The following is a 23,481-nucleotide window of genomic DNA, read 5'->3' on the forward strand; positions in this document are numbered from 1 at the left end:
AAACTTGTGTTGGATCCAGAAGGGCTGGGAGGCTGTATGTGAGTCACTCAGTGAGCCCTGTGGAAAGTGGCTGTGGGCAGGACCTGGCCCTCCAGCTGAATGGCTGTGTGACCTTGGCCTAAGTCCATGATATCCTCTGAATTTCAGATTCTTCCTCATACATTAAACAAGGGGGTTACACTAGATGATCCCAAAGATTGGTTAGCGTTAACATTTCATAATTTCTACGACTGAATCATACCAATCAAATTAAAATCTAGCAACTCAAAATATTCAAATTCATTCAAATAGTTCATCAAAGAATTTCATTATAGATGGACCTGCAATGACACAATTTTGAGAGGAAAAGGTACTTCTGTTTTTAAGTGAAGCCATTCCTGTATTGGGTGAACCTAACTAAATATAAACAAGGGTACACAACTATATTTTTAATATTCTATATAGAGTGGTGACAAATATTCTGTCTTTAGATGATCTGTCTGTCCAGTTAGCACCAGATGTGATTTTTTCCAAGATATTAAAACTTGATAAAACTACTCTCTTAAATGAATTACTCACTTGATGATAACTGTATAACTATCAAAGGCAGTCCTCTAATAGTACAAATCAATTTACTGACTACATGGAAAGCATGCAGAAAATCTTTTATATATTTTGAGGGGTTAAATCTTTTCTTTTGCCTTTTCCGAATGAAGCCTCTTTGGCTAAGATAATTATTCTCTTCTACCCAACATAAATGAATTCTAATTTTAAACAGGTATTATTAAATCCCAGTGAAATAGGCTTCAGGCAGATGTATTCTCTAAAACATCCCTTTATTGACTGTGCACGGTTATTAACAATTCACATTTCACTTGATCTACTGCATAGAAGAGCATCTATTCTTTCACTAAAAAGTTAAGCCCTCCGGGGCAGCAGCAGGGACACAGAGCCTCCTTCGTACAAATGGCACTGTGCAGTGCATGGAAAGTGCTTCCATGTTCATATAAGAGGGAAAAGCAAACAAGACAAACAGACATTTCCTTCTCCATCACTCCCTCCCTGCCAACACACTCCTTTTATTCTAGAAAATGCCAGTAAGCAAACAGTTCCCACATGGGCACGTCCATCCATGAGAAGAGGAACGTCAACATGTATTTGGCACCAGTGAGTTCAGAACATCCTTTGGGCTTTGTGAAAACGACAGCAGGAGTGTGTGGCTGTGGTCATTTCCACTAGAAGCAGCCTTATGACCAGAGAAGGTGGCAAAGCATGAGGGCATTAGTCACTTGCTAGCTTCTTGCTGCTCAAGTTTCAGGAGCTGTTTTTCAAGTTTTGAGGTGTTTACTCGATGCATCATCAGAAACTGGCCATTCAGATGAAAGACAGGAATGTCCAATCTATACCTGTCATACCAAGCAGAGTTTTCTGGTAGTGTGATGTCCACCTCCTGTAAAATAAACTGAAACACAGGCCAACGCTTTGCATTTTAGAGAACACAGAGCATTGAACAACGGCATGATAAACCGATCCCCAATTTCCAAAGCTGATAGCATTTTGTTGTGGTTGTCGCTATTTTTCTCTTTGAGGTCCACAATGATCTCATGTCCCTCATTTCTAGAAATTTACCAGTTTTATTGTATTCTGTGGGGAGCAACTCGGACTAGACTGTTACTGGAATTAAGACTTATTCTATGCATCTGCTCTCCCACAATATGGCGCTGGGAGAGGAGGAAACAGCTTCTACACAGCTGCCTCCAGTTCAACCAATAAACAGCAGGACCTGCTCCTGATTGGAGGAGGGCAGCGTACTCGGCGTGTGGGTAGCAGAGTTGGGATTGGTGGAAGAGGACTATAAAGGAGGAGACAACATGCACGGGGAACATCTAAGAGGAACACCTGTGCAGCCCCCGAGAGAGCCAGCCGGCGGTGTGCCGCTCCCCCGCGGAAGTGGGGAAAGTGGCAGGGGGAACCGCCCTTCCACAGAGGTGGAAGGGACAGTAGCCAACCCGGGAAGAACCAGCAGCAAACTCGGGGAGGGCCGAGCAGACAAAAGAACAGCGCAGGGTCTTGTGTCGTTCCTTCACGAAGACGGGGAGCGACATAATGGTGCCGTGACTCGGATATGAGCCTAGGCAGGGTTTAGTGTCGTTCCTCCCCGAAGAGGGGGAGCGACAGTATTCCCTACTTCTAATCTGACTCCTTTTCCATCACACCCATTCATTACACTCAGCATCAGTGCCCTGCTTGGTCTCTGGTGAAGCCAAATGTGTACCAACTGGGAAGCTGCCTGCAAATTAGGGGTGAAGTGTTTGGATCACAAGAAAGGCAAAGGTGTGCTGGTTTCCCACATGAAAACACTTGCATGAAAATGAGAAAATGAGATAAAAGGAATGGGGACAAAAGTTTAAAGAAAGCATGGACACCACACCTGCTAGTTAACACTGACTCACATTAAGTCAGAGTTAGAAAACCAGTATTGCTTAGAGGAAAACACTTAGAGGTAATGAGTTTTATGGAAATCAGCACTAAACTCTCTCTCTCTGTAGAAAGAAAATGTAAATGAAAAATCATTTAATCTCTATTCTTAAAGAAAGGATCCAGGCAGATACTTTATTCCACATGCACAGCTACCCCATATACATGAAAGACACACTGTATTCGATTACCCTGTGCTTAAAAGGCTCGAGCACTTCCTTGGCTTCCTCACAAAGGGGACATGGATTCTACAGGAAAAAAAAATAAAGCCATTAGACCCAAAGAATGGTATTTGGCCCAACAAAAAATCCACAAGAAGTAATTATTTTAAAGGACAGTTTTCTACCTGATTATACTGATTTATTTCCAAAGCAAAACATAATCATAGACTCTTATAAATAGCCAGTATTTCATGCCTGGTGGGCTCTCTGCATTTTTAGGTTATTTCATTTTGACTTTTCACAAATATATCTATATATGAGTGCATGTATAATAAATTTAGGTGTGAAGTATTTGTCAGTTTTCTGTCCTATCTAAGGGCTTGATCCTGTGTAGGTCAGGAGCACCTCTGTGGCCTCACACAGTTGACCTGGCTGACATCACCAGAGTGGCTTGAAGTTTGTCCTGATTGGCAGGTCCTGAACCTTGTCTGCCTGCTTTTCCTAATCAGTGCCCAGGAACAAACCCAGTCGGGTAGAGTTAGACAGCGACGGCCCAGTCTTTAAAAAGGCAGAAAGCTGCTATTCACTTCAGGTGATGATTTTACCAGTCATGTTTTGCTTATTTTCTTATCACCCATGTCAGTGACAGGTTTCCTGGACTAACTCTTCACTTGAAGAGCAGGAACGTGTAGGGTCTGTTGTCACTTGAAATCTTAAGCCACCCCATGGAGAAGGGTACTGAGAATACCATGGGTGACTGGCAGGCTTTAAAACTTCTCAGCTATAGGTTCTCTTGCATGAGCTCAAAATAGACCCAACATTACTGATGCTTATGTAAAACTACGTTTTAACATATCAGAAAACAGATGAGCTATTATATAAAAAACAGGTACCTCCTGCAGCTTAACTCAAAGCTTGTGTTAAAAATAAATAAATAAATAAAGACCTGGGTCTTTCTGGTTCTAATTTCCTAAGACAAAGAATTAGGCCCATCCTATTTTATCAGCATTCATCATAAACAGGTTATGGAGAGTTGTGAGGTTTTAAGACACTTGTGCTGAAACTGTCTAAGAAAGTTTCAGAAAGTCCACATAGGATCTTAAGAGCAAAATAAGAACATGCAGAAATAGCAAATGTACCAGAGTTTTGCTTTCGTATTAAACATTTCAGAAGAGCCTAGATAAGGTGTTTTGCTGTTTTAAAACTGGGGTCTGTGGAAGTTTATGTAAATTATACATGCAACTATGTGCATGTGTTTTTATGAGGAAGGGCTCATCAATTTTCTTTTCTAAAGATTTGTTTACTTATTTGAAAGGCAAAGTTACAGAGGGAGGGAAAGACAGAGATTGTTCTATCTGCTGGTTCACTCCTCAAATGGCTGCAACAGCTGCAGCTGGGTCAAGCTGAGGTCAGGAGCCTGGAACTCCATTTGGGTCTCCTACATGAGTAACAAGGAACAAGCACTTGGACCATCTTCTGCTTCTTTCGCTGGCATATTAGCAGGGACCTGGATCAGAAGTGGAGCTGCTGGGACTTGAAGTGGCACTTCTATGGGATGTTGGTGTCACAGGTGGTGGCTTAACCCATTGTGCCACGATGCAAACCCCTAAATTTTAAAAAGGATAAGGGAAAAAAGGATGATATCCAGTAGAATGGACCATTCCAACATCCTTTTCTAGGACTTCCCTCAGCACTTACTGTTTACTCTGTTCCTGAGTTGTAGTGGACACTGGTTGGGTGGGCTGTCTGCTGCTCACTGCCCTATCTTGTGGTGAGGATGGTGCAGTTCTGCTTCACAGCAGCTACTGTAAGTGCCTGGCTCAGGGAGGGGCCAGTCAGAGCCCATGGAGACTTCTGCTTTGTTTCTGTAGACATCTGAGAGGCGAGAGTGGGGCTTGGGACTGCTTCAGTCATTCATCAGAAGAGCCAGAGGGAGAGGGATTTAGCCCTGAGGAGGTGAAGCTGAAGAGACTGGGAACATGCTTGGCTCCTGAGTCAGCCTACTCCTGAACCAGTCAGCTCATACAGTCCCTTTGATGTTTAAGTCACTCTGGGAAGTGCTTTTCATTATTTCTAACATACCGAGACTTCATACTGTACTTTAAGTCTTTGTCACCAGACTATGAACCTGAAGGTGGGAGTGATATCTTAATATGTGTTTAATAGCTTGAATCAAGAGGAAGGTTGGTGTTTTTTTGTTTGTTTGACAAATGTCTTTGGCTATCTCTGCTGCTGCCCAACTTGAAAATTGGAGTAGTTATGCCGAGTAAGTACCACTAGCCTTCAGGGACTGTTTTCTTTTTGTAGTTAATTTCCATATGCCTTTCTCATGATAGTCTCTTGCACAATGAAATATTTTTGGTTCAATAATTTCTAATAGTATAATATACATTTATGGATATGAAAGTAGTTTAGATTAAATATTGTCAACAAATTAATTTTTTTTTTTGACAGGCAGAGTGGACAGTGAGAGAGAGAGACAGAGAGAAAGGTCTTCCTTTGCTGTTGGTTTACCCTCCAATGGCTGCCGCGGCAGGCGCTGATCCGATGGCAGGAGCCAGGTGCTTCTCCTGGTCTCCCATGGAGTGCAGGGCCCAAGCACTTGGGCCATCCTCCACTGCACTCCCTGGCCACAGCAGAGAGCTGGCCTGGAAGAGGGGCAACTGGGACAGAACCAGCGCCCTGACCGGGACTAGAACCCGGTGTGCCGGCACTGGTAGGTGGAGGATTAGCCTAGTGAGCTGTGGCACCGGCCTCAACAAATTAATTTTTAAAACTACTTAAAATCTGATACTATTTGTAAGATATTTTTAAACTGCTAAAATGCCTGAAATTTAAAGATGTTATAAAAAATCTATTAAAAACTTTTGAACTGTAACGTTATTCACAAATTATTTCTATTACTTTCCACTTTATTTCTTTTTTGATTATAAATCACAGGAAGTGATATTAATTAGCAAAAAGACATCAATAATGTTCATATTATAAATTTCATGGAGAAAAAGTTCTTAAAAATGATAAACTAGCTTTATGGCTTAAAATTAGTGTTAGGGATAAGAAAACAATTACAAGCAACCCTCATTATTTGTATTCTGTATCTGTGAATTTGCCTACTTGCAAACACTTATCTGTAACCCCCAAATCAATAAATGAAGCATTTTTGTGGTCATTTGTGGAGAGGTACATGTACAGAGAACGGTGAACAGTTGGTGTTGCCTGAATCATTCTCCAAGCTGAAGTCGAACAAAGTAGTGCTCTGCCTTCTTGTTTCAGCTCTCCCACTCTAAGCCTAAGTTAGTGTCCTCTTCAGGGTCTGTATAGTGCCATGCTGCCTCCATTTGTGTGTTTTGGTGTTTTTGCTGGGCCTAGTGTTGAAATGCTATCCAGTGTTCCTAAGCATAAGAACACCTGGATGGGGGCACTGTAGTGCAGCAGGTGAAGCTGCTGCTTGGGACGCCCATATCCCATATCAAGGGGCCTGGGACTGAGTTTCACCTTTGCATTGGATCCAGCTTCCTAATAATGCGCACCTTGGGAAGCAGAGGTGATTGCCCAAGTACTTGGGATCCTGCACCCACGTGGGAGTCCCAGATGGAGTTCTGGGCTTTGCTTTCAGCCTGGCCCACCACTGGCTAGTTAGTATAGGCAATTGGAGAATGAAGCAGAGGATGGAAAGTCTTTCTTCTCTGTGTTACTCTGCCTTTCAAGTAAATAAAAATTAAAAACTCTCAAAAAAAAAAAAAGAGTCAGGATGCACATTTTAAAGCTTCGTTCAGGCATGAGTTATAGTGCTGTTGGCCATGAATTCAATGTTAATGACCGATAATGTAAATTAAACAAGGAGTTATTAAACAGAAACATAAATAAAAATAAGGTTATGTATTTAACTGTTATGAAAATGTTGGGATAAGAGGCTCAAAGGAACCTATTTTCTCTTAGAGTAATAGTTCAGCTTCTAATTCATTGTCTATGGCTACTTTGTAGAAAACAAATTATCACAAATGGAATTGAATTTTAAACCATATGTTTTCAAACATCATAATATAATCCATGGTCTTTTTAAAAGCAGGGGTCTGATGACCATTAAACACATTAATTTACCCTCTGATTACTGTGAGACAACGAGGTATCTGGGTTGGAGACAGTTACTGGTTGTGCTGATAGAAAAACTGAGGAGCAGGTATCCAGAAGGTTTATTCCAGTGTCTTTCCTTCCTACTTTTTCTGTATTCCTTAATTCACACAACAATTCCAACACTTTACATTTGTAAAGTAGTGATTTTTCTTTCCTCCTATACCTTTGTGAATAAAGTCAGCACTGGCAGAGCTGTCTTGGAAGCACGGAGATTTCTCCAGAAGGTCACGAAGGAGGTTCTGGCAAGCTGCATGGTATTTCCTCGAAACCAGAGCATCTTAATTCTACCAAAAGAAAAATAAGCCAATCAACTTACATGCCTGGATTTTGTTCTCCACAAGACAGGCACTAAGTTACACGCTTAGGCAGCGGATTTGAGGGCTTCGGCATCGTATCCTGGAGAACAGGAGTGGCAGAGAGGCCCAGGTGTTTGTCAAATCTCCATGATGCCTCAACATTCACTGTATTCCAAATACAACAGAACTTTGAATGGAAAGAGTCCATAATTATGGATTAGCAGTGCGTCTGATCACTTGGTTTCTGGAGGTAAACTGCATGGGTTTTTTAAAATTGAATGCAAAATTCAATTTCACTTGCAGATTTTGATCCCCTCAAATGTGGCAGTGTCCCAAGATGGCTTTTATTCACAAGGACAGCTTATCTTACTGGCATACATTCAGTGATTCCCGGCCACTGCCACCGTTGAGGAAACAATAAATGAGCAGTACAGTCCCTAGCTGAAGGCTGAGGCTATCTCTTATGAGATCCAGGCCCTCCACTACAACAGATGGGGAAACACAAAGCTGCATTTATTTATTTGTTTAAGTATTTATTTTACTTATTTGAAAGGTGGACTGAGAGAGACGGGGAGAGAGAGAGAAACAGAGAGTGAGAAATATCTTCCGTTTACTGATTCAATTCCCAAATGGCTATAACAGCAGGCTAGGGTCCGAGTTCTTGGGCCATCATCTGCTGCCTTCCCAGGTGCATTACAGGGAGTTGGATCAGAAGTGCATAAGTCAGTATTCGAACTGGTGCTCTGATATGGGATGCTGGCATCACAATTTGTAGCTTAACTTGCCCACAATGCCCACCCCACGAAGCTGCATTCAGAGGAACTACAAGGGGAATCAGGCTGCGTTAGCGTGTCAGAAAAAGCACTATCTGCTCAACTCCTTAAAAAGTATTTTAAAAGGAGATGGCCATGTGTGTGTGCCACTTTAACTTTCAAAAGCTTCATATACAAATGTACTAGTGTTTCCACTGGAGAGATTCCGGCGAGAGCTGCTTCATAGGGGCATGTCAGACACTGGGGTTTGAAGCTCCTTCATCCTGCTGCCATGTCTGCCACAAGACATCCTATTATTCCTGGTTATTTTACCAAGCATCTAGCTTTGTCCTTAAAACTACAAATATTATCACTTCATTTTCAAAACACATGTGTACTCTTGGCTTTACCATTTATCAATATTCCCTAGATGAACTCATTCCTGGGATCATATTTTAACTTTGCCCCTCTCTCTCTCTCTTTGGTTTATCACTTTCCTCTCCTTTATGTTGACAAGTTGGAGCTGTACAACTTTATTCTTTGACTACCAAGATAATTTGTTCATTAACATCTTTGCACTTGCCTTTCCTCTTAGAAGCAGTAAAAGCTTCTAAGGAGCTTCTCCTCATTTGGGCTGGTTTCATATCACCTTCTCAGTGACTATCATCAGCAATACTGGCCAGTCCATCATTCTCCCTCCTCTTGCCTTGCAATAGTTGCCTCTTGCCCTTTTATGATATAAACTTATGTATGTCCCCTCTACCACAATGTAACTTCTAGAAGACTAGGTATTTTTCCACCCTTGTATCTCCAAGTGCCCACAATTAACTTGGCACATAAAGGATGGTCAAATATTTGTTTGAAGGTTAAAAGAGCTGGAATGAGCCTTTCTTACCCTCTTTATCTTCTAATCCTGCTCAGACACTTGGTGTGTAGAGCAGTCACTATTTGGTTCTGTCATATCATAACTAAAGGTTAGTGTTTCTGAGAGATGTTCACAAGAATTCGTGCTGGGGCAGTACAGCTGGTTCTGACTCTTCACTACCAGCCCAAACCTCCCTTGTTTCTGCTCCACAGAGCATGACTGCATTAATTAACTACTAATCTTCATTGATAACCAGGCTTCTGGGTCTAAGATTGGCCTTAAACGCATTTCAAACAGAATGTGACTTTAGAGAAAACCATCAACCCATTATCAATCTAGAGTAAAGACCACAAGACAAAAAGAGCGGACACAGATTCACAAACACAGTGACCTTCCCTTTACTCTTAAGCCTTTATTCTTTCACTTCCACCTGGATTGCTCTGCTAACTGATCCCGATAATGCGTACAGAAGGAAGGTGATAAGGATTTCACAAGGATCTGTTATCCAGAGTTAGTCCAAGGTAGAAAGTAGATTTGCACAATGTCATAGTATTTGGTGCTACTCTGAGCTAAGTGTTAAGCCCCAGTATATGCGTTTTCAGTACATTCAGCAGAATCAGCAGCTTCAGTACATGGATGAGGTGAGGGACACAGGTTCTAAATGCGGTTTTGTCCACCTAGGCTACAAACGAGGGGAAACTAGAATGATAGCAGTGTTTACCCTATGAAGAAATTTCTGGATCACTGGGTTTGGGAGGGGTCCATACCCTCCTAGGATGTAGAGCTAAAACAGCTATACTGTACATGGAGGAGAAAGGAAGTACAAATTAGCTTTTTTAAAAGGCAGAAGTACCAACCTTGGACATGAGAAGGATGGGGTCATCTATGACCATGACCTGAGACTACAACCAGGACAGAGAACTGCAGCGACATGCTGTTGGTGGGGATGGGGATTGAAGATTTATTGATGTCTGGCTGGAAAGGAAAGGAAAACTTACTGCTTTTACCTCGCTGAATTGAGACTGGAGTGTTAAGGCTTTAAAAAAAATTCACATTCACAATGGAAATCTGTTTTAGGATTTCCAATATGACAAAACACAGCATGTGGTCTTGGTTGTACCCAAGACAAATAAAACCTGTTATAGTAAACAGAGTTGCTATTCATTCCAGATTTGCTGGAATATTTGTTCAACCAACCCAGAGAGCTGAGGAAAGTCTTCAGTGCGGCTACAACCATTCAGTTTACAACTAGTTCTCTCTTCCACTGTTATGCTCCATTCCTATCTTTCAACATGTTTTTCATCACTTAAACATGGCAGTTTTTACCGAGAAATGTATTACTACCTGCACATTTTTCAAATGCCCTAAGGTACACACATTTTATCATGTTGTTAAATTAACTTATTTCTTTGGAAGCATTGTACTATAAAATTCTATTACAGTCTAACAGAAAGAAAAAGTTCCCTGACTCTCTTCTAGGCAGATATGATGGCTAAAATTCCTTAATTCTTGGGGTCTACTAATTCCAGAAAAGAAAATATAAAATGAGAAATAATATACTCCAATAGGAACTCTATAATATTCTTCTTACAGCATTTTACTAACTCTGTAAACCTAATGCCATTGCTGTCAATGTCACATTCTCCGAATCATGCCTTCTGGAAGTAAAATTTTAATATAGGCTACTCTGTCAATGTGACATTTTCATTAGTTCGATTATTCTTGAACAATCTTCGCACTATAAAAAATACTCTGAAAGGTGGTCTCTGCCTGTAAGCTGATGACTGAGAGGACAACACTTTTTTGATTGTGTCATTGAGTTTAGTCATGAAATACGTGTCATTATTATTACATACATACAGACAGAATTTTATCCTCTGAACTTAGCTGTATGCCTCTGATATGAGCAAAAAGAGCCGTGTTCATAATACCAAGGTAGCACAACTGGGTCACCTTTGTCGTAGACTTAAAAAAAAAAGCAAAAGGCATAAGACTGGATTTAGAATGTGCTTAAAACAAATTCCACAGCCTAACAATAACGATGGTGACTCCTGCTGCTTCAAGTCCAGGGCTGCTCAGAAGCACACATCACCCTGAAACAGAAAGGGGCTGCTGGCCTTTCAGCCACACGGAGGCCGACTTCAGTGGTCTTTATGGCAGAATCAAATATAGCACGGGGGAGGACTGATTGGACCAATCCAGGCCTCCTTGCAACATGATAAGGAAGATAACTTAACTTTATAGCATTTCCCTGCACAGCACTAAAGGGCATACCATTACAGCGACTGATTATAGTACAAAAGCAAGCCAGGGTCATTTGAGCCTTTATTAAGGATTATTCATTTCTTGCATGAAGAGCTGCCCAGCCTGTGGCTGCACATCACTTATGCAGGGCTCCCAATGTTGCAAACTCCATGTATGTCTGATTGGTAGGTAAACAACATCGTTCCTGCTGGAGCACAGAAACTGACCTTCGCTGGCCAGGAGTTTTATTCACACAAAGAATCCTCTGGCACACAAGGCTGCAGGCTCACATGGTCCCAGATCAGCAAGCTCAGTGCTGGTTCATGTGCACAGTCCAAGTCTATGTAAGCCCAGGTGGCACCTCAGTTATGGCTGAAGCTTCTTCAGCAGAGTCCAAGGTAAACTTAATGCTGAGCTGACATCAAACACACACTACTGCTAAACCCATGTTCCACACAGAGAGGCTCAGGGCTTCCCTTCAGTCACCAGTACGGAGGGAGAAGCTGAGTGCTCCATCTCATATTCATTACCATCTAAGTGTACTGTCTCTCCCCTCCCCCATTTTTGGGGAAGAAAATCCATTATTTTAGGTTACTGAAAGTTTATGTGATGAGCCAGGTTGCTCTTAGGGAATTCACCTGGGCTCACTTGCTCTTCCTCATCCACAAAAGGCGGAAACATGACACCTCCCCACTGCCTCTCTGTGCTTTGGGTAGGTCAGCTGTGTGTCATAAACAAGTGGGAGCTGAGCCTGAGAGCTGGAGTGCAAGGGCAGGGGAGGCAATGACCCTTGAGGAGCCAGGAGTGACACGGAGAGGTATTTCCAGGGACAAACCCCTCACTGGCAACTGAGCAGGTACTCTAAGGTGTGAGCTCCAAGAGGCTGAGCAGGGCTGGGATGAGGCTACGGAACAGAAACAGGGAGTGGGGCCCCACCCCACCGGCGGGGGTGGGATCTCGAGTGTTTTTCTGGCACCCTGGCCCAGTGGTCATGGTGCTTGGCCAGGGGGAACTGCTAACGAGGTGGAGTCATCTCAGGCAAGCTGTTACAACAGAGCTGCAGAGCTGAGCACCCAGCCACGGACCCACTGTGTGCGGCACATCTCAGCTTCCTTCTGAGTATGCAGTCTGCACTGCTCACTACGTGCACCTCACACAATGCACCCTGAATAGGACTACAACATGCCCCAGCGAGGGGTGGTGAGATGCAGTCCCTCAAACCACACTCCCCCCCTGCAGTTCTTCTTCCAGATTCGGGTGCACACAGGTTCACCACACAGAGGACCAGAGAAACTCGCACAGAAGCACAGTCTAGAAAGGACTGACAGGTCATGTGAGTACCTAAGAACAAAACCCCCCTTTCATTTCCCTTCCAATTATTACCATGACTGTGGGATTCCCAAGTATCTGGATGTCTCTATTCCATTATTGGGACACAATGGATGCTACGTTAATTTGCATTCAGCACACTGCTCTGTGAAAAAGTTCTTCAGCTGTCTGATGTGTGAGCCTTGCCTGTCCAGCACGATTATGATTTCACTGGAAGAATGTAGCATTTACCTGTCCACCACTCATCTCAGGACAGGCACATCCCCTTCACCCCATTCAAATCCTCAATAAAATTAAGCCATTACATTTTTTCCTTCATATTGCTTGGTGTTGGGCCTATTTCTTTTTTTTGAAAATGTATTTATTTATTTGAAAGTCAGAGTTACACAGAGAGAGGAGGAGAGGCAGAGAGAAAGAGGAGTCCTCCATCTGCTGGTTCACTCCCCAATTGGCCACAATGGCCACAGCTGTACAGATCTGAAGCCAGGAGCTTCTTTCAGGTCTCCCACGCAGGTGCAGGGGCCTAAGGACTTGGGCCATCTTCCACTGCTTTCCCAAGCCATAGCAGAGAGCTGGATTGGAAGTAGAGCAGCTGGGACTTGAACTGGCACCCATATGGGATGCTGGCACTAGAGGCGGTGGCTTTACCCGTTACACCACAGTGCTGGCCCCAGGCCTGTTTCTTTCTCTCCAAAGTTCTTGTGTGGAATGATCAGCTCCATATGTGAGAGAGAATAACATGAAAAACAGCTCAGAGGGTTTCACATAAGGGTGTTAAATCCTTAACTGAGACAATAAAAGTGACATCGGGCTTCACAGTCATTAGTAAACTAATGCTATCAATCACTTGCTTGTGGCACAGTAGGGAAGGAAGGGTTAAAAATGAGTAACAGTGCTGAGGCATAGTAGGCTAACCCTCTGCCTGTGCTGCCAGCATCCCATATAGGCATTGGTTTGTGTGGAAAATGGCCCAAGTGCTTGGGCCCTTGCACCAGCATGGGAGACCAGGAAGAAGTTCCTGGCTTCAGTTTGGCACAGCTCTGGCCGTTGAAGCACCTTTCTCTCTCTCTCTCTCTCTGTCTGTAACTCTACCTCTCAAATAAAGCACCTTTCTCTCTCCCTCTGTCTGTCTGTAACTCTACCTCTCAAATAAATAAAATCTTTTTTTTTTTAAAAAAAGAGTAGGAAATGATCCCAACCAATGAAGAACTATAAAACTGAGTCAGGAGAAATGACATATAAATGCACAACTAAATTAGAAATACAGGAGTGACTATGACAGAAGCATATAAGGGTAGAAGTTTGTGTGATAACGGAGTTAAAAGAAAATGTGCATTTCCCATGAAGTTATTGAAGACTGTATATAAAAGATGACTACAAATGTTTTTTTTTTTTTAATTTTTAAAATTTATTTGAGAGGTAGAGTTAACAGAGAGAGGGAGATACAGAAAGGTCTTCCATTCGCTGGTTCACTCCCCAAATGGCCTCAACAGCCAGACCTGAGCCGATCTGAAGCCAGGAGCCAGGAGCCTCCTCTGGGTCTTCCACATGGTTGCTGGGGCCCAAGCACTTGGGCCATCTTCTACTACTTTCCCAGATCATAGCAGGGAACTGGACTGGAAGAGGAGCAACTGGGACTAGAACTGGCACCCATTATGGGATGTGGGCACAAGTGGAGACTTAAACCACTATGCCACAGTGCTGGCAAATGTTTTAAGAGCACAGGAAACAACAGTGCTGTGGGTTGAGAATGGAGCTCATTTCCTAAGAGAAAGATCCTGAATCATTTAGGATCTAGACATGTGGGAAAAACGGAAGGCATTCCAAATTTGGGGTTAGACATAAAGGTGCTGAGGGCGGAATGCCATGGCTGTTTGATGGGGGGAAATCCAAATGGGGTAGAGATTTCTGTCCAAGGGAAATGGAAAGTAAGTTTGGGAGGGGGACCAGGACGAGGCCTAGGAGGTTCTATAATGGTGGTTCACTGATGCGTTCCTTGTGTCTTGGAAACCCAATGAGTGTTGTGATAAAATCAGTGATTGGGAAAACTAATCTGGCAGCAGCCTACAGATTGGACTGCACAGTAAAGGCAAATGGAAGCGGCAGTCTGGCCATCTAGGTGTGGGAGAGTCATTCACTCATTCAAGTGGCAATGACAAGTCTTCTTGTATCAGACTGCTACAGATGCTGGGTGCAGTGGTGAACAGGAACACAGGGCACATGTCCCCATGGGGTCCACACTCTAGCGAAAAGATTAACTGCAGAACACATCAGAAGGTGAGGGAAGGGGTAGAACAGGGTGATGCCGTGGTCACTAAGGCAGGCTTTTAGATAACATGCCCTGAGCAGGTGTCATTTCAGCTGAGACTGAAAAATGAGGAGGTGCAAAGAGCTAAAGGAGGAGTACTTCAGGGAGAGGAAACAATAAATGCAAAGGCCCGGAGGTGAGGACAAAACTTGGCTTGCTGGAAGAAACACAAAGGGCAGTGTGGCTGACACAGCATGCCACAAGAAGAAGGGGCAGAATACATGATGGGGCCAATGTATGGCCTGTAGCAACCAGATCCCATAGGCCTTGTAGACACTGCTACAGGATTGAGATTTTACTCTGCAAGAAACTAATTTCGGAGGAGGGGAGTGCCATGAGCTCATATATTTGAAAAAAAAAAATTTCATCTGTAATGTGAAGAACAGATTGTTGGGGGCAAGAGTGGAGGCAGAGAGCAACTGCAGTAGTTGGGGTGAGAAAGGATGCTGGTGTGACAGGAAGTAGAAACAGCCAACAGCATTTATTAGTGAATCAGACATGAGGAACTAAAGAATAGCTGGTGGTAGGGATGACCTAGTGCTAGTCCAGGGCCTCTGCTGTGCCATTTACTATCTGAGGAACACTGAGGCAGGAAAAGATTGAGGGGGGTAAATGGGACCAAGAGCTCAGGAACTCAAGCAGACAGTGGCAGGGCTGCAGCTGGAACCCCAGTGTCCTCTGGTTGAAGGGTTCTATGACAGTGATGGAACTTGATGCGGTCATCTAAAAAGCATAGGAAAGGAAAAGGGCCCAGAACAGACCTCTGAGGCTATAGAAGTTGGGTGGAGAAGAACCAGCAAAACAGGCAGCAACAGCAGTTGGCAGGTGGGAGAAAACCAGGGAAGTGTCATTGCAGAAGCCACAGGACAAAGTGTGTCCAGAATGAGGGAGTGGTCCTCTGACACATGGAGCCATGAGGGCTCGGCTAGAGTAGGGGCAGTCAAATGACCACTGTAAATCAGAAGAGATGTGTCTAGTGTCAGTGTTAAATCTGGTGTCACCTCCTCCAAAGGAGAATCACCCTTAAATGAACCTAACTGGCCCTCATATAACTTAACATAAATAACTATAAGGAGATGTTTCTGATGAAGATGCAGACAGAAGATGGTTGGGGGAGAAGAGTTGGTTGATACCACAAAAGCAGACAACAAATGTGAAAATATGGGTATAAGTTAGAAAGCAGAACAGAGGAGTGAGACTTAACTATTGATTACAAAATAATACTAACAAGTAACGCATTGTTAACAAAAACAATGATTCTATTAACTGAAATATGCTTGTGCTGGCTTCAAATGGAAGACTAAGATTTCTATTAATAGCAGTCTTAGAAACAGGGACTGATAAACTGAAAAGTAATTCAAACAGAAATGGCTGAGGGGGAGAGCTTGGCAGAGTGGTTAAGATGCCACCTGGGACACCTGCCTGGGTTTGAATCCTTCCTCTCTATCCCATTCCAGCTTCTTGCTAATGTGCTCCCAGGCGACAGTGCTTGTCCCTACTACCCATGTAGGGGACTTGGATTGAGTTCTGGATGCCTGGCTTTGGCCTGAGTCAGCCCTGGCTGTTCTGACCATTTAGGGAGTAAACCAGCAGTTGGAAGCTCTGTCTCTTTTAATTTTAAAATTAAAACTTTTAATTTTAAAAACAGCTAAAAACTTCAGATTCTGCACATTACTGAAGTAGCAATTTCTAGGCCATGGTATCACTTAAATAAAGATCCAACATATTTATCTGCTTACTAAGGATGTCACTAAGTCTAGGTAAGACTGATTTGCAAATACTTTGGCACCAGGTATTGGCTAATTTACTCAGCCTTCACAGAATTACAAAACAAACCACTGAAATTAGTTTTTGAGGAATCCAGATTTCCCCTCCATAGATGTTAAACAAAGGCCAGTTCCCACCCAGCTGCTCATTTCAAATACCTGCCTTTAGTTTTTATGAGGAGAAAATTCGGGGCTGGCGCTGTGGCATAGAAGGTTAAGCCTCAGCCAACAGTGCCAGCATCCCATATGGGTGCCGGTTCAACTCCTGGCTGCTCCACTTCAGATTCAGCTCCCTGCTAATATGCCTGGGAAAGCAGTGAAAGATGGCTCAAGTCCTTGAGCTTCTGCAACCATGTAGAAGACTGGCCCAGCCCTGGCCTTTAAGGCCCTTTGGGGAGTGAACCAGTGCATTGAAGATCCCTCCCCCCCTCCTTTTCTCCTTGTATCTCTGCCTTTCAAATAAATAAATCTTAAAAAAAATAGAAAAGGGAAAATTCAGTACTATTATTATTATTGTACCAGTGATATCCTCAATCCATGTGTGTCAACACAGAAGCTGCCTACATGACAGTAAAGTTGGATTTTATTGATAACCTTTAAAGACACAGTTTGAGTAGATTGTCTAGAGAGGTTTAACTAAATTCAAATGAACACAGTTTCCACTAACTCATCAGACAGGGAAACAGCACAAATGGCAGGATTCTTCATTCAGAGCTTTAAAATTACTTTTCATGGCGAGTTTCAGCTGGAATTCAGCAGGTTTGCATTCCCCGAGGGCATTTTCAATTGAAGCAAAAATGAATTAAAAACCTTACAGAGAAAGGCAACTGCCACTAACTAGGTCAGAGACGCCAAGAAAACCCTCATCCTTTGAAGCCTCAGTTTTCTCAACTGTCAAATGGCAGTGCCACCACTGTCCTGTCTTCTCATTTCACAGGGGCTGGCCCACAGACTTTGGTCCCCAAATATCTCCCTGTTCTGAGAAGAGGAAATCACATGCTTAGGAGATACTCTGGAGACAGCCTATGGCCGCATAAGGCCTTAACAAATAATCTCAGGGGTTTTTTACCTGTAGGAACTTAAAACACTTGTCCTTCAAGGAGGACAAAATTCACATTATGAGCCAGGTAGAGGTGAAAAGACCCTCTTCCATTAGTCCCCCATCACAACTAGAAAGCCTCAGTGTCAGAAAGGACCGAGTTGGTCTTAGGGGGGACACAGAGCATGACGGGGTATTCAACTCGCAACTATTTAAGCACCTGAGATGGAAAAGCTCCCCTCAAGGGAAGAATAACACACTTTGCTTTCTTACTACTGGACCAATTTTAACGACAGGCACTCTGCACTGTGGCAACCCCCTGCACATCCAGAGTGCTGCCCTCTGTTCAGACAAGGCAAGCTGACACTGTGAAGCAGAAGGGGAAAGCAAGCTTTGGCGTAAGCAAGAGCTCATGTCGGATCTTCAGACCCTAGCAGTCACTCTTTCCAGATCACTGCTTCCAAGCAGGCTACTCAGTACTGGGATGGTGCCCATGACAATGCCAGGGAAGGGTTTCCAGGAAAACAGTTGGCTGAGAAAAATAAAATGATGAGGGTCATCTAGAACAGTCATGGACTTCCACAATACAGCAGCTCAGGTACCTGGGTGCCCAGAGGAGTTCCAGGGTGACTGCTGCAAACACAATGGGTCTGCACAGATCACACCCCTCTACTCCCCTCCATCCTCAAGCCCCCAAAATACTGACTCAGCACATGGCCTGGAGCCAGAGCAGCATATTCCACATTGAGAGTGTACAGCGATGTTCAGTTCAATTATGACATAATGGCTGCAAAGCTGTTCCTGAGAGCCAAGAAAACCTGCATAATGTGGTTGGGTTATATCATACACGAGGGCTTAATAGAGTTTAAAAACCAATTTGAAATTTCCTTCATTCCCTAAAGATAGCAGTAGGACGAGGGCAAAATCATTCTGGTTCAAGGGATGAGGACAAAGTGCAGAAGGAATTATGCAGACTCCTTCCCACATTATCCTTCTTAACCAGCATGACCTATTCCCTTTGAAGATATCTCTGATACTTACTGCTGACCCAGAAAGAAGCCAATTTCATTAAAACATCTTCATCTTACTGTACACAGCTAGTAATGTCAGCTTCCTTGCTATTTAAAAAGCACACAGTTCCACTTCCAAAAAGCAACTGTCTGCAATTCAAAACCCATCCACCAAGGGAGTGTCTTTCATCTGTCACTAATATTCCACTTATTCTTGATTCCTTTTGCCAACGAAGTGAAGTTACTCTCATGACCACCAAGAGATAAAAGACGTTTCATTCATTCATTTCTAGCCATTTTGGAGCCAATGTAGCTTTGAACATTTGAAATGCTAAACCCAGCATTTCCTAGACTTGTGACACCCATGAGACTTGGGACTATACAAGTATGGTGTTCAGACTGGACATTGGAAACCTCCTACTCTTTAAGTCACATCCTGAAAATCCTGTTATGGGACATTTCTACAGTCTTCTGAGCCCTATTCTGTTCTTTAACAGCTGTCACTAATTGAGTATTTTAATATTCTAGAACCAGGAGTTGACTTTGGAGAATCCCCATGCTCTATTGACAAGGAAGCTAACACTTAACCATCTTTCATACTGCATTTTTTGTTCATTTCTCTATAGTTTCAACTTGAACAATGGTTATTTTTATATAGATGTAATCAACACAGAATTTCAGAAACAGAAGAGATCTCTAATTTCGATTACCTTTCTTCCAAAAAAAAAAAAATCTCAAAAATCTGCATAGGAATCCTGGAGTATACAAAATAAGACACCATATGATTTGTTTAAGGTTTAAGTTAAAGGTGGAAATAAAATGAGGAAAGGCTTGGTTTTGGAAAGCAGGATTCTTTAATACAGAAGGTTCTGATCTGTAGCTATAAGGAGATTCACATAATTTCAGTTTTGAACCTGGAGAAACAGCTCAGTTTAGATCTCTGTTTCCCAGGCTTATGTCTTCAGCTGCCTCAGTTGACTGAGTTCCTATGAAATAACAAAATCCTTTCTCTTGGCTGACTGGGAGGACTAGGTGTTTTACAAAGCAGAGTAAAAAAAAAAAAAAACAAATAATTCAATGTCACGTCCTTCCCGCCTGACTAAACCAGAAATTTCCCCATTATTTCATAATTAATATGAAAACTTTCTAGAACAATAAGAGGAAGTTCATTTGCTTCCAGTTGCAACATTCTGATTTCTGCTGCAATCCCACTGGCAATAGGAGGAAGCAACACATCCCACATGACTACCCTGTGACAACATAAAACACTGTCAACGTTAGACTCCTTTGCAGTGTTGTCAGTGAAGCAGAAAATACAAGTACGGATTTCCTTCCATTTTATGTGGGTAACCTAGACTTAAACTACTCACTGTACATAGGTCTTGTATCCCCAAGGCAGGACCAAACCAAGACATGGCCTTAACTAAGATACCAATTTAGCACACCTTAAGAGAGCACTCTTCAGGTATTTTGGTGAGGAGTTGAACAGGGGAGGCCTGGAGGGAGTGTAGTCAAGGCTGGCGGAGTCTTCCAGCTTGTGTATTTCATTCAGCACAACAAAGGCCCCGCAACAGAACAGGCCTAGTTCCTTTGGAAGGCAGTTTGGTAACCATCTTTGGATTCCATCTCCAGTCTGTTTATTAAAGCACTACTTCCAATGTACCGAGTAAGCCCTAAAAGAAGGTAATTATTCTACATTCTTTTCTCTACCTTGTTGCACTCCCAGTGATGTTTTTATGCTCTGTATAGCTCTAGCCTCCTTTCGAGGACACTGCCTGTTGACATCTATAGCATGTAGTGTCTGAGCCCATTTTGACAAACACTGGGCCAGGGACTAGAAATACAAGTGTAACAAAGATATCACCCTTACCTTTAAGGAACTCATTCCTTGGGTAGGAGAAAGACTGATAAAGGAGTAAGATAATACCAGTGATGAAGGTTGTAGTGGTAAAATGGCTCGGACAAGAAGTTACAGGTGAAATGCTCTGAAATCCAGGGTGATGGATACTTTCTAAAAATAGATTATTTCAGTTTTGTCTCCTCTCTGGAAACTTTAACTTAGGTAAGAACTAGAGTGAAAAAGAGAGTAATGTTTTCACGTCTCCTGTTCCCTGTGCCTGTACTGAGATGGGGATTTAGGGGTGTGAATTCTATTTATAGTATACTTAGCCACAGCTTTTTATTTTGCATATTCTTCTTCAAATGATTTTGTTCCCAGAACCTGCTGTGTGATACTAATGGAGGAAGCTCAACTAGTCCCTGCTACCTGTGTAGCTACACATACCTGATCCAGATGGTTTTTCCTCCTTCAGAATAATTGTAAACAAGATTAAAAGCGCATTCAGGAACTATTCCAGCTGGCTTTTGGCTTCCTCTGAGGTACACTCCTTGAATAAAGCAGCGGAAAATATTAGATTTGAAATAAAGAACATAAAAAAAAAACTTACTACTTTTATCAGATCACCTCAACTTCTTGCTACATTTGAAACCTGGGGCCTTCACATTAGAGAAACTGAAGGCATCAGCCTGCTTACAGTATATATAAGTTATGAAAAACTTTAATAATACAGGAAATAACTTATTTTGAAGACACTTCTCTGCAGTGCCTCTGGGTACTTAAGAGTATGATAGAGCCAGGCATCTGGAACAACACAGAAACACAGTCCAGTAAACTTGCCAGCTGGAAAATCCTCATTTCTATTACTTACCTGCCTAGGGTCCTTCTGCCTAAACCACACTGCCTCATATTCCTCTGGTCCAAGATTAAAGCAAACAAACAAAGTTGTCCTTCCATGGTAGGGGCCACCTCTGACTCCAGTAATCAGGAAGGAAAAGCCAGGGACTCTGCCTGTCTGTAGCACCGGCCCTACCCATCTGAATTTTCACAACAGGGCCTTTCTAGTTCCAGGGCGTTGTATTCCTCAGCAAAGCAGGATCCAGATTATGAGCTACCACCTTTCACACAGAACCATGATTAGTTCTGCCTTGTCCCAGCGTTGCCATCATCACTCAGTGTCTCCAGGGCACACCTCCTTTTCCAAGCGTTGCTCATCTCTCCCTGTCATTTACCCACAACCACCTCAATGTCTGTAGCCCCAGACAGTGGTGGAGAGCTTCGTAAGCACCGTAAAAACCGTCCCTCAGAATATTATTAAACGAGAAGGCTGTTTCCTCTCCCAGCCACCACCCTCAACGCGCTCAGTGTCCCAGTGGCTGCTTAACCAAGGCTACAAAGCCCTGCTTATTATGCTCGGAAATGTGTTAGAAAGAGCTGGGACATAACAGATCCTAGACACTATCCCTGTTCTCCCAGGAGCTGAGAATCTCTGGGTCAGGCGAGGCCATACTGTGACTTTTTGTTGTTGTTGTTGTTAAAAGGCTCTAAGATATAAAGGACCATATAACCACCATCCTATTGAAGAACAAAGGCAAAGATCAGCAGCAGCCCCCCCCCCCCCCCCAAAAAAAACCCTCCTTGTTGGAGATAGCCATAGAAACAGTCACGTGTCTGTTCACATTAGTGACAGCTGAGTGGGGCTTCTCTACCATCAGACTTAGTAAAAACAGTAGGAGCTGGTGTTTGTGCAAGGTGGCTGGCAAGGCCGAGTATCTGCTGAGAAGGGTACAGTCTGATCTATTGTCTCCCAGTTCGGGGTCCGCGGGGCTGGTTCCGCGCAGGAAGGCGGCGAGCAGGTGCAGCCAGCCGTGCCAGCCACGCTGCCTGCTGCACCTGGCACCCTCCTCACCCCGAAGGGCGACGCGGCCGCGAGCAACGCGTATTTAAAATCGCTGTCCCCTCCCAGAAATCGGGCGTCCGCGAATGACCCGAGGAAGCACGAAGCTGAGCTTCTGTCCGCTTTCTGTACTGTAAAAGCTGCCTCCTGTTTCCGCTCATTTATTCACTTCCCGGAGCGCCCTCTCACGCGCGCCCGCGCGCTCCCTCGCTCCCAGCCTCCCGCCGGTGCTTCCTGGATTTATGGCTCCCGATTTAATTAAATGCCCTCTAAAGACAATGGAACCGGGCAGCGCGCGGCACGGCGAAGGGTGGCCGGTCCTCCCCCGCCCGCACACCCGCGCGCCCGCGCGCCGCGAGCGCCCACCGCCCGCACCCACCTGAGGCTCGCGCCGCCCACGTCGCCGCTTCCGCCCGCGCGCGCACTTCCGCCCCGGTCCCCGCTTCCGCCCGCGCCCGCCGCCGGGCGCTGCTGTCTTCTGTGGTGCGTTCCCACAGCCGCCGTCAGGGGTGGCTGCTCGTGAAGAGAAGGCCGCAAGAACCAAAGCCAAGCTGTAGAAAAGCAAACAACTAACCAGCGAAAAGGGGCCCCGCTGAAAGCCGTTTAAGGAGCCCGAAGGGCTGGGAGCCAACAGGAGGCTGTGCGGTCCCGCCATTTCACCGCTCCCCGCATGCATGCATTCGTTCGTTTAGTATTTATTGCCCTCTTCATCTGGTCCGGGCCGAACTAGGTTGTGAGGAGCAAAGCTGGCGGCCAGTACCTTCCCCACACTGTTTTGGTTGCTTGTTTGCTTTTTGTCGGGCCTTAGAACATTGTCCTTTTCTGAGAAGGCCTCCGGTGTGATCTATTGCAGACAGCTTTGGGGTTGGGAGTGGAGGCCGAGGGAGCGTCCCGCAGGCTGAGGGAAGGGTGCACGCCGCTGGAGGGGGCTGGTGTGGCCCGGGGCACGGAGGGAATGGAGAACGGGGCGGCACACAGGCGGGGACACACAGCCAGGCCGCAGTGACTCTCTGAGGCCAGCTGCAGGTGTTTCAGGTTTATTCTCTGTTCCGTGGAGGAATGGAATCGAAGTGGTTGTTTTTCCTTCTGAAAGGGTCTGTCAGCTTTGCAAAGGAGACACAAGAGTTTAGGACAGGCAGGAGCAGCCAAGTGGGGAGGTGAGGAGGTCACTGAGTAGTCCAGGTTCCAGGTGTACTGGCTGGAATGGTTGTCGGGTCATAGTGATGAACTGACGAAGCAACATGATGGTAGCAGTACTCAAAGCTGGCATTCAAGGATTGGTCACCCAAAGCTTTACACTCATTAACTTGTTTACTCCTGAAGGAAATCCCATTAAATATTATTACTGCCATCTTGCAGACGGAGTAATGGAGGCTTGATAACTTG

The 23,481-nt window shown here is 44.1% G+C and overlaps 1 protein-coding gene across 6 annotated transcripts; it reads right to left on the reverse strand.

The window, feature by feature from the left end:
• Positions 1 to 796: 796 nt before the first annotated feature.
• On the reverse strand, positions 797 to 22,864 carry C6H5orf63 (chromosome 6 C5orf63 homolog). Of its 6 annotated transcripts, none has more exons than XR_011389678.1 (5): positions 22,475 to 22,864; positions 20,646 to 20,748; positions 7,069 to 7,213; positions 2,649 to 2,705; positions 797 to 1,441 (listed from the first exon to the last, which is right to left on the reverse strand). XR_011389678.1 is itself a non-coding variant. In XM_070076070.1 (5 exons), the coding sequence occupies exons 3-5, from the start codon at positions 7,027 to 7,029 to the stop codon at positions 1,265 to 1,267; spliced, it is 336 nt and encodes a 111-aa protein (XP_069932171.1). In that variant the 5' UTR covers positions 7,030 to 7,036; positions 20,646 to 20,748; positions 22,475 to 22,588; the 3' UTR covers positions 797 to 1,264. The 6 variants fall into 6 exon arrangements, 2 of the variants coding, with proteins under 2 accessions (XP_069932171.1, XP_051700127.1); XR_011389679.1 differs by having other exon boundaries at positions 7,069 to 7,235; XM_070076070.1 differs by lacking the exon at positions 7,069 to 7,213 and adding an exon at positions 6,916 to 7,036 and having other exon boundaries at positions 797 to 1,429; positions 22,475 to 22,588.
• Between the last annotated feature and the right edge of the window lie 617 nt (positions 22,865 to 23,481).

This window comes from Oryctolagus cuniculus, chromosome 6, assembly GCF_964237555.1.
Source record: "Oryctolagus cuniculus chromosome 6, mOryCun1.1, whole genome shotgun sequence".
Taxonomy (NCBI): domain Eukaryota; kingdom Metazoa; phylum Chordata; class Mammalia; order Lagomorpha; family Leporidae; genus Oryctolagus; species Oryctolagus cuniculus.